At 37.9% G+C, this 11,506-nt stretch overlaps 1 protein-coding gene across 1 annotated transcript; it reads right to left on the bottom strand.

Moving 5' to 3' along the window:
• Positions 1–2,060: 2,060 nt before the first annotated feature.
• Positions 2,061–11,209, bottom strand: LOC109703788 (putative disease resistance RPP13-like protein 1). The gene is made up of 3 exons (XM_020224505.1): positions 10,996–11,209; positions 3,426–7,125; positions 2,061–2,466 (listed from the first exon to the last, which is right to left on the bottom strand). The coding sequence occupies exon 2, from the start codon at positions 7,079–7,081 to the stop codon at positions 3,434–3,436; it is 3,648 nt and encodes a 1,215-aa protein (XP_020080094.1). The 5' UTR covers positions 7,082–7,125; positions 10,996–11,209; the 3' UTR covers positions 2,061–2,466; positions 3,426–3,433.
• Between the last annotated feature and the right edge of the window lie 297 nt (positions 11,210–11,506).

Here is an 11,506-nt window from a genome sequence, read left to right as displayed (position 1 = left end):
AGAGAGAGAGGCGCGGAGAGAGAGAGAGGCGGTGACAGAGGGAGAGAGAGAGAGGCGGTGACAGAGGGAGAGAGACAATGAGAGAGAGAGACGCGGTGAGAGAGAGAGAGGCGGTGACAGAGGGAGAGAGAGAGAGGCGATAGAGAGAGAGAGAGAGAGAGCGGCGCTTCGGGTATGGAAGGGGCACGAAAAGGGAGCCGTCCGATGAAAAATAATGGACGGCGCAGATTAATTTCTGTTAAAATATTGGTTTTGGAGGGGGAATGAGAGGCTGCCACGTGGCAGAATAGTAGTCCCAAATAGTAAGATTGTATAGATTGGTATACGTGACATGTCAGAATTTTGCGGAAGCTAATAGTAATTGATAGGGATGCAAACGGGACGGATCTGGGGGCGGAAGACCCGCCCCGCCTCCCGCCCCGACTAGCAAAATTCTGCCCCGCCTCCCGCCCTAAATCCGTAACGGATTAAAAAATACATCTCATAATTCGTCCCGTCTCGTAACCCGCCTACCGCCGGCGCCCCGAATCCGTCCCGTCAACTAATATTTTTTATAAAATTATAATATTATTAATATTTTGTAAAATATAAATTAATAATTTTTAATAATATTATATATATAATTTAATAATATTAATGGTAAAAATTAAAAATATCAATCACAATTCAAAATAAAATTCAAATGTTTCAAATACATTAGAAATGAGAGTAATAACTTATTTGTATTTTGAACTTTTTTTGTAAAGTATTTATTTTTAGAATGTTTTTTAAAATACAATAATATCGGGGCGGATCGAGCGGCGCGATTCGGGGGGGTCATGGCGGGCGGATTCGGGGCGGATTCGGGCGGAGGCGGCAAAATTTCTCCCGTTCCTCCGAATCCGTCTCGAATCATAAAACTTTACACATTTCACTTGTCCCCGAACCGTTTATTTTCTTCCATTTACTGCCTGTCGGGGACGGATGGGACGGGAGCGGGTCACAAATCCGGATCCGTTTGCTCCCCTAGTATTGACATACATTTATAGCCTCATCATATATATACTATTATATATATATATATATATATTATATATTATATATATATATATATATATATACTATATATATCTATAGAGTGCCGGCGTATTATCTATCGATATACAAGCCCTTGCGTACTATTGGTTTTCTACCGTGGTAGATCTACCTTTGTCAATTCTCACCGTGTAGTTTACTATTAAACACACCAGCCACTCGACCCTAGGTGACACTATCAATTTACCGGGGCCACTATATTCCTCACCGATATCCTTTAATATACGGCTGAAAAAAACTCAATATACAAAGGGTTGCGCTACTATGATAGCTATTAGCGCATAATTATTATATATATATATATATATATATATATAATATATATTATATATATATATATTATATATATATCTGTTGGACAAAGATTTCATCAGACCGAATGTATTGTCTTAGAGAGCGTCAGTTTTGTTTGTTAAAAAAAAAGACAGATCTTTCCGTTTGTGTGTGAACTATCGAAAAATTAATATATATATATATATGATGAGCTATAAAGTTATGTCAATTACTATTAGCTTCTGCAAAATTCTGACATGTCACATATACCAATTTTAACTATCGAATTAATAGCAACCAATAAAATTTTACACAAATATAAAAGCTGATTAAATTTCTATTGCTGTTAAATTTTTGTGTAGAAGGCCTTAATTTCATAATATAGAGTACTTCATATACCTCATCATTTGTTAGTTTGTACTGTACAAATTAATTTGCATGCAGCACACAGTGTACTGGTACATAAGTCTATAATTGTAAAATTTATGTGTCACAAGGCTAAAATGCACATACATTATTAATGTTTTTTAATAAAGATCTTTAAAAGTAGTATCTGTGGCAATACTCAAAAATCAAAATATATAAATTGCGGCATTTCCCTTGATCAAGGTTTACTTTATTACACAATAATACTATGAAAATGTAAAAATAACAGTAACAACATAAATATAGTGTAGTTGTACTACAAGGACAAAATTAAAACACCCAAATTCACATACAAACATCACATAAATTTCAGGTTTACAAGATCTTTAGTTTACACTGTAGAAAACATAATAATAATAATACATTAAGACAGAAAAAAGATGAAAACATAGTACATTTTAATGACCACAATGCGCGCACACGGAGCACGTCCCTTTCTCACAACACCATTTAACAATCCACACAATAGCAATATATATATATAGAATAGCATACCCATTAACAATTTTTTTTTTAATGTTTTCATTTTGTTTTTTTTTTTTTGCTTATTTTTTTTTCTTTTTTTCTTTTGGATGGCCAAACCAACTCTTTGACAACAATTAACAATCCACACAATAGCAACATACATACCCATTAATAAATTTTTTTTTTCCCCCAATCTTCAGAAGCTAAAAAAAGCCCATCATCAATTACCTGCAGAAAGATGGTGAAGCAGACATAAAATTAGAACACTAATAAGTGAGCACAATGAGAAATAAAGTGATACGTAACGTTCAAATACATTAGAATGATACAATTTGAATTGCAAAATCATGCATGAATCTTGTCCTTTGAATTTTGGAATTCATAGAAAATTACTGTAAGAAAACTGATATAAAATACTTTTTGACCACACTTTTGAATGCATCTGAACCATGTTGATTTAGCATTAAGATTTGAGAAGGACAGCGATTAGAGAATACAACTGTAGTATTAATGTATCGTAACTGTGAAACAACCGTTATACTCTAAAAGCTTAAGCTATCAAAGAACGATCTTTAAATATTTTTATATTTAACACTCTCCCTCACGTTTGGGCTCGAGACTTTTTAGTCGGCCCATAACGTGGGCTTAAATTAAATGGGAGGAAATTAATATGCTAGAGCCTGGCGTGACTCGAACTCAGAATCTTCTGCTCTGATATTATGTGAAACAATCGTTGTACTCTAAAAGCTTAAGCCATAAGAGAACGGTGTTTAAATAATTTTATATTTAACAATAACACCTTCAATATAAACCCCAATCCTAGAACCAAATTATACGCTAGCACTTTAATACAGATTCTATATTTGATGGCCTGAAAGAAGAAAACTTGAAAGAGCAACTTACATAGAAGTGCATGATGAGTACGGAAGCGAATGCATCCACATACTAGTCGGTAGATAGACGAGTGATTATAAAGCATATCAATCTAAAACTCGGTCAGTTCATCATCTTAATTCTAATCTCAAAACACACATGCAAGGTGTAGAAGAGTTTGAAGTACTTCAAAATTTTTGCTGATTCATCAAGAGACTGTGATTAACTTCGGCACTACTGAGGAGAAAGAAAAGAACAGAAAGATCAGGAATTCAAAGTTTGCCGATTTGTAAGAACAGGAAGGCGATACGTACCTCTTTTTCTACATTACAGAGCATGTTTCGAAGTTGTCTTCTACAGGGATGCCGCCAAGCATACGGATGCGCGAACGGGGGTCGATGTTTATGGATTGCGCCTCTAAAATCGGACATCCGCGTATTCCTAAACTTTTGAGTGACCTGGGCAAATTCACCACTGCCTGCAGATTTGAGCAGTTCTGCAGAATGAGATATTCTAGAGAGTGCAGTTCCTGCAAATCCACCGAGAATGAGACGCCAGAACAATCCAGGATACTCAAGGAGTGGAGAGATCGGAGGTTGCGAAACTGTAACGATGCCGCTCGTGTACGACATCGAGTAATCGTAAGACGAGATAGACGTGGCAAATTCGCATTGGCTAGGATTGCATCTACATCTGCACAATACTCAAAATGGATATACTGCAACGAGGATGGCAGCACAGCATTTTCAATGTCCAAGCAGGGGCATCCGTTTAGAAGGAGATTTCCGAGACGGCGGAGGGATCTTATACCACCCAGCGAAGTGAGAGCCCAGCAGTTGCTCAGAGCTAAAGTTTGGAGTGATTTTAAGTTGGCAAGGACGTCCGCAGACGGTAGACGGGTTATCATTTTGAGATCTACTAACAACAGCCGCGTAAGGGAGGGGAGGTTTTGTTGTAGGCATACCGACAATGCGTGGTTGGTAATGTTGCATCCCTGGAGCCGGAGCCTAGTAATGGTAGAGGGCAAAAGCAATTTGGCCTCATTTTGTCTGCTGTAAATTAATTCTGTTTTTTGCTCATGCGTCTCCAACCATCTCTCCCACACAGCAGCAATATCCGCATCGGCGGCAGGCACAATGTTGCTATGCTCTCGGCCATTCATCCCGGCTATGAAATTCCTCATTTCTCTTTCGTTGTGGACTAAGTCTTCTTTACGTTGGTGTTGGAACCATTCCTGCGTCCTGTTCCTCATGACCTCTCTTATGCATCTCTTGTCATCTTGGCTCAACTGCAGGTCTTCATTTGTTACGAAGGTGAGAAATGGCGCGCGAAATATTGTGAATTCTTGAAGTCTCGGAGGAAGGGTGTGTAATGCTTCAAGTCTAGTAATATGCCAAAGCTCGAGTGATCTGCAATAAGGGTAAAGCTGGTCCATAGGTGGGAGCTCTTCAAGCATTCCACACCTCCTCAGCGCAAGTTCTTGAATGTTGGATGTTTGATTTTCGGGCCACGACGGTCCTCGATACCCATCTAGATGAAGGCTGGTAAGATTGGGAGGCAATTGGAGACTCTCAAGAATTTCAGCATCCAAAGTAGAATTTACATTGTCCTCACCGTCGTGCCATACCAATTGGAGCGAATCAAGATGCTTCTTTTCTTTCAAATCGGCGGCAATGGCGCTCTCCTTGCTCTCAACATTCTCAAGATTATCAATGCGCAGGCGTCCTCGAAGTTCGTTCAAGTTCTTTAGTTGCTCCAGCTCATATCCTTTTTCATTTCTCACCTGAAAATTCTCTAGGCCTTGCAAGGAAGTTAACTTGCCTATCTCGGCTATGCCAGAAGGCCGTAGATACCGCAAGCCGACCAAGTCATTAAGGCGTGCAGGAAGCGAGCTAACGTTTTCTACTTCCAACACATGTAGCTGATACAGAGTGGACACCGACTCCAGCAACACGAACTCGCCAGCACCTGAAACTTGCAGGATGCGAAGGTGCTTCATTTCACTTATAAACTTTGTCAAATTTTCTAAATTTAATCCCGAAACCAGCAGCACGCGCAACTTTTTTAAGCTCTTGAAGATGCCGGTCGCAACATTTTTGTCTGAGACGACGTTTTCTCCTTTCGTGACGATTAGGGTGCGAAGTTTCTTCAGTTTGCAAATTTCCTCCTCCTCCTCATTCAGTTTGTCAGCCGGTATGCACAGATGGCGAATAGTCGATGGGATCTGGCTCCGACGATTACCTTCTATTCTAACACAATCACTGCGAGTAACCTTTTCTGCTAGATCATACAGCAATTCATGCAACGTGTAGTAGCAGACAAGCTTACCTGTCCCAGAGGAGCGGCGGAATCTGTTATGACGCTGAATGTAGAATCTGGACACCAAATCATTCAGGTAACCGTCGCCTGCATCCTCCACCCTCTCATTCGGATCGCCCGGCTTGATAAAACCTTGCGCCATCCAGAGCTGAACCAGTTCTAAAGCTTTGAACTTGTAGCCTCTAGGATACAGGCGACAGTACGAGAAGCAACGCTGAAGATGTGCCGGCAAATGCCGAAAACTCCACATCAGCGCTTTGGTTTTGTCGCCGGACCAGTCCTTGTCTGCGATCGTTTCCAAATATGCATGCAAATTACCTTGCGAACGAAGGAGATTGGCCAGCTTCGTAGCGATCGTCTCGCCAACCATCTTGGCCGCCGTAGGGTCCTTGTTCAACTTCTCCGCGATTGTCCTGCATTTCTCTTTGAAATCTTCTCTTAAGTGAGAATCGAATTGCCACAATGCGTAGTGAATGAAAAGATCTGAGAAGTCATTCTTTGCTAAATCTTCCAAATGACGAACGTATTCTACAGGAACAGCACCGTTAGGAGCAACAGTACTATTTATCGGCGCATCATTCGTTTGAGATGTAACCAAAATCTTGCTCCCCCGCAAACAGCAGCATTCGCTTAAACATCTGAATAGTGTATCCCAATTCTTCTTGCGGTCTTCTCCGTCGCACCAAACATCATCTATCACGAGCAGGAACTTCTTCCCGTTCAGCTTTTCGTTCATTTTTAGTCGTAGCGCTTCAGTCGAGCTAAGTTTGCCAGCGACCACAGCGTCGAGATTGGAACGGACGGCTACAACAGCGTCACCAAGATCTTCTTGTGGCTTGCTTGCGATAGAAGCTTGTTGTATGATGTCTTTCATAATTTTGGATGCGTTGAAGTTGCGAGATGCGTAGACCCACATGATGGGATCAAAATGTTGTCCGTCAGTTAATTCGCTCCTCAACTGCTTACAAACGTACTGTGCAAGAGTAGTCTTCCCGACCCCCGGGCGACCGACTATGGCAATTATAGGTATAGGTACGCCTGCTGCAGGTTCTATCTTCAAACGCCGAATGATTTCATCACGATCTTCGTCGCGGCCGAACACTCTCGGTGGAGGCACTGAGAAGGTCTGCCTGCTGTCTGCTGTCTCAGGCTGGGCGCCTAACAAAGTGCTGAGGTCCTTGGCTTCGCCGGCGATCTTTTTCAGCTTCTTCAGCCTTACCTTCAGCTTGATCTTTCGAGGCGACAGCATGTCCCGGCAGCCTTTTATCACCCATTTCACACGTTTTGGTACGTGAAAAGAGGAAGAAGAACGTACCGGATTTGTTGGCCTCTTACCACTGCTGCTCCTTGCGGCTGCCTTAGCCTTGCGTCTGAGGCGGTCGTAGGTGAGGCGGTCCAGCGCGTCCTCCGCGCCGTCGTAAGCGTCTTTCAGCCTCTGCAGCCAGCCCTCCACCTCGCTCCGGTGCGGGCTGCCCTCCGCTTTCTCGATCACCGATTTCAGCACCGGGAGGACGGTGTCCCTCATCTTCTCCAGCTTCTTCTCCGCGTTGATGCCTAAGCTGAGGTAGCCTTCGTTGAGCAGCTTCGCCACGAGGGGAGACGCCACCCATCCCACCGCTGCTAATATGATCGGCTCTACTACTCCCGACATTCTCGCGCCAGCAAGCTCAGAACAGAGAGCTGGGTAGCTGCCGGCTGAGAATTAACGCGGCATCAAAGAATAATTTTACTATTATTATTATTATTATTATTATTATTATTTATTGAGAGATAGGTATCACGCTACCCGCTTTGTTTATTTCATTTAGAAATAAACTTAGCTGAAAATGCGAATCAACTAGAATTCGAATTTAGATCTCCGATACCAATCATCAAATTCTTTACCACTTGCATCAGAGACGGATGGTACCTTTACTATTATTAGTCCCTGCACTCTAGTGTTCTTTCAGTCTACGGGCATAAAAATTACAACTTACTAATCACGTACGCTCGTCTCTTTTTACATGAGTATATTATTATAAATAATGATGCCCTATAATATGAGCTCTCTATGATCTAATAAATATATTCTTTTATTTAATTATTATTTTTGAGCTTTGTGGTGTACACCATACACATCTTCATCCAAAGTCTTTCCTCTTGTCAATTTTTTAGTAAATAAAAAATTAAAGTTTTACATAATTTTATCAATATTAGAATGATATGATATAAATCATGCATTTTTGTTTCAAGTGTACATCTATCTTGCTATCTGTGTATTTAAAAAAGAGACGTAAATTTTAATTATAACCCATCCATCTAAGGATTAAAATAATTTTTTTAATTTTTAGTATTAAAAAAAATGAATTGCGATAAGACTAATAATTAGTGCTATATATATATAAAACTGACTCTTGGATTCATTGCTTTTACATGAAACAAACATATTAGGCATCTATCTATGTATTCACGCGGTCAAGAAGAGGTGCAACTTGGCATTGTTTATAATCTATTCAACTACTGAAAAATAATAATGATATATAAGAGCAAATTGCACGTTTGTCCTCAAACTATGAGAGACACGTAATATTTTAGCCGTCCAGTATATCATTGATGTAAAAGTAACATAACGTCGTAATTATTGATACATGATTAATCGTAAATACTACTAGCTACATCACTTATCCATTGATAATGCATCGGTATTTAGTCCATCAAAAGTAGGTTGTAACATTTGATCGTATTGACTCTGAGAAATTAAAGTTCAAATAAAAAATTGTAACGAATTAAAAATTTGAGAATCAAAAACCACCCGGCTCGTAGTTTGAGGACCAAAAATGTAATTTTTCCTAATAATAATAATAATAATTGACTCAACTAAGCCCTCGTCCTTATCTATTCTTATATATAGCCTATACTATCATATTGACTTGAGTTTTTTGCTGGTTTTTTTTTTTCTGAGAAAAAAATAATATGTTACGTGTTTTATTTATTTTATTTAAAAATAAATTTAGTTGAAAATGTGAAGTAATTAAGTTTCGAATATGAGACCTAGAATACCAACCACCAAATCCTTTGCTGTTTGTGCAAGGGATGTTTGATTGCTAAAAATTATTATTGAGTAATGCTATCTAATGCGCCCTACAATATAGGCTTTCTTATGGTTTAAAAATACACTATTATTATTATTATTATTATTATTATTATTTGATTAAAGAGGGATATATCCTGCTTGAAAAAAAGTGCATTTATTATTTTTTTTTTTACTAAAATTTTTAATTATTTTTTTTTAGCAATGCTATTTATATACCTCAAAAAATGGTGTGTAGTACACACACCTTCATCCGAGGCCTTTTGTCATGTCAACCTTTTTAAAAATATATTAAAATTTTAAATTTTTTGTAAATATATTAGAATGATGGGATATAGATTATACATTTTTATTTGGAGTGTATATTAGCTATTTGTATACCAAAAAAGAGGAATGTATATTTTAATTACAGCTCACCCATCTAACAGGAGGCATCTATAGGCAAGGCCAAGAAGAGATGCATTGGTACACTCTTGTAATAAGAATAGCAATGAGCAAACAACTGGCCGTCCCTAGAGCAAGTGGCAAAGCGTCGGTTGTTGATATTCGAGACCCAAGTTCGAATTCTAAGCGATTCATACTAAACTTTTACGGTGCGTATAACGATCCAATCTTATCGGATTTTATATCATGATTCGCCGAAATTTTTACGGTGCGTATAACGATCCAATCCGCGAACAATAATAATAATAATAAATTTTTAGGCTCAAACCGAGAGTCAAAATATTTTAAACCTTATGATTATTATTAGCATGCGAGGTCTCGTATATTCCAATTAGAATTATTTTTCCACCGGCGTTATAGACTCTCCTTTTCTTCAGATCCAAATCCGATAAAAAAATAAATAGGTGATATGAAATTCTAGAGGTGACTCCTATTGATTCAAGCGGTGACTCCCATCAAATCTATTAGTATGTCACCTTGTAAGATCCTGATGTTCTCTTCATGTCCAAACCCAATAAAGAATTATTAGACAATGTGAGATTCTAAATGTGGCTTGGCAAACAGGCGGGTTGGGTAACTCGCAGGCGGATTATTATACCAGCGGGTTACTTGGACATGGATAAAATTTATCCACAAATTTTGTGTAGCCAACATCTTTTTCCATACCCGCTCGCGGGTGGGCGGATGTATATGCAGGTTACTCACAATTCTTTTTTTGTTGCTCATGTATTTTTTAAATGCAAAGCATATATATATAAGTTTTAAAGGCATAATATAACTCATTGTTTAAAATATTATAACATACAATAAAAATATTTAAAATCTTAAAGCACAAATATTTCATAATATAAAAGAATCGCAATAAAAAATTAGGGTTAGGATTTTTAGGATGAATAAATAAAAAGTATATATTAATTAAGAAAATTTATTTTGTAATTAAAAAATATATGTGCGGATACCAGATAGTTACCCAAAATGCTCACTGCTTAGTCGGTTACTATCCATTTTACCCGTAATTTTTTGGGTTTGAAAAGTTGATACCCATACCCGTAAATTTATGGATAACCCGCGGGTACCTACAGGTTTGGATCAAGATTGCCAGATTTAGGTGGCTCCCACCAAATCCATTAGTGTAGTAGTTTGTCCTGTATACACTTAGCTCTTATACTTTCGACTGGTATATGGTTCTGATATTAATTGTAACAACTCGATAAGTTAACAATAATAACTCGTTAGGCCTTAGCTAGCGGTCAAAATATTTAAGTTCGATTATTATTATTAGTGTGAAAGATCTTATATATTTCAATTAAAATTATTTTTTATTCGATATGAGATTATTGGGATGTTACGGTAAGATAAATTTTAAAAAATAATTTGTGTAGGTAAAAAAAAAAGAAAAAGAGTATGTGTTGGAAGGGGAAGGCTCCGCTCCCGTGGTGCCGATCGGATGAGAAGTGCATAAAGAATCCAAACAACACTCCATTTACGGCTAAATGAAGGCTAAGAAGAAAAGAATTGTTATTTAATTTAGGAAAAACTTTAAATACCCTCACGTGGTTTCGCACTTTCTCGTATCATATGGTTTAAAGTGTATCAAGTTAGTATCTTATGGTTTTGTACTTTCTCACTTTAGTACCATATTGTTTAAAGTGTATCAAATTAGTATCATGTGGTTTCGTACTTTCTTACTTTAATACCTTGTGATTTAATATTTTGTTAAATTATATACAAAAAACTTTAGATATCTTATTTAGATTTATTGAATATTCATTTTAGAATCCTTTAGTTTTAACTTTGTCACTCTTTTAACGAAAAAAAAAACCCCGAAATAAATAATAAAAAGAGAAAAATAAAACCACATGTTACTAACTTGATATAAAAATGAAACCACAGAATACTAACTTGATATACTTTAAACCACATAGTACTAAAGTGAGAAAGTGCGAACTATAAATAACTTAATACATTTTTAACCATATAGTACTAAAATAAAAAAAAATACGAAACCACATAGGAGTTTTGAAGTTTCCTTCATATATATGGGCACTCACCAAGATAGATGGATAGCAACGGTGGGATCCGAATCGGTAGGCACTCAGCAACGTGGACGGCAACAGCGGGGTTGGAAGCGATGGGTTTTTGGAAACTTCGACACCAACTGCGCGGTTGGAAGCCGGCAAACACTCCACCGGTGGACGGCAACAGCAGGGCTGGAAGCGGTGGGATGAAATGGAAGATGAACGCGGGGTAGAAGCCGGCTGCACTCTGTGGATGGAATGGAAGATGAACGTGGATGCTAACTGTAGTGTTGGCATTGTTTATAATCTATTCAACGACCGAAAAAACATAATAATGATATAAGGACAAATTACACGTTTAATTCTCAAATTATGAGACACGTGATATTTAGGTCCTCAAACGCACCGTTGATGTAAAACTAAGACAAGGTCGTTATTACTTGCGCATCATTAATGACAAATACTACTAAATTATTTCTGCATTAACAATACATCAATATTTAGTTAATCAGAATTGGATTATATGATCGACTTAATTATAAAA

The sequence above is a fragment of the Ananas comosus genome, unplaced genomic scaffold (assembly GCF_001540865.1).
Source record: "Ananas comosus cultivar F153 unplaced genomic scaffold, ASM154086v1, whole genome shotgun sequence".
Classification (NCBI taxonomy): domain Eukaryota; kingdom Viridiplantae; phylum Streptophyta; class Magnoliopsida; order Poales; family Bromeliaceae; genus Ananas; species Ananas comosus.
This window is presented reverse-complemented; position numbering and strand designations above follow the sequence as displayed.

Coding starts and splice junctions, on each gene's coding strand:
- LOC109703788 (XM_020224505.1), bottom strand. CDS start 7,081: ATGTCGGGAGTAGTAGAGCCGATCATATTAGCAGCGGTGGGATGGGTG.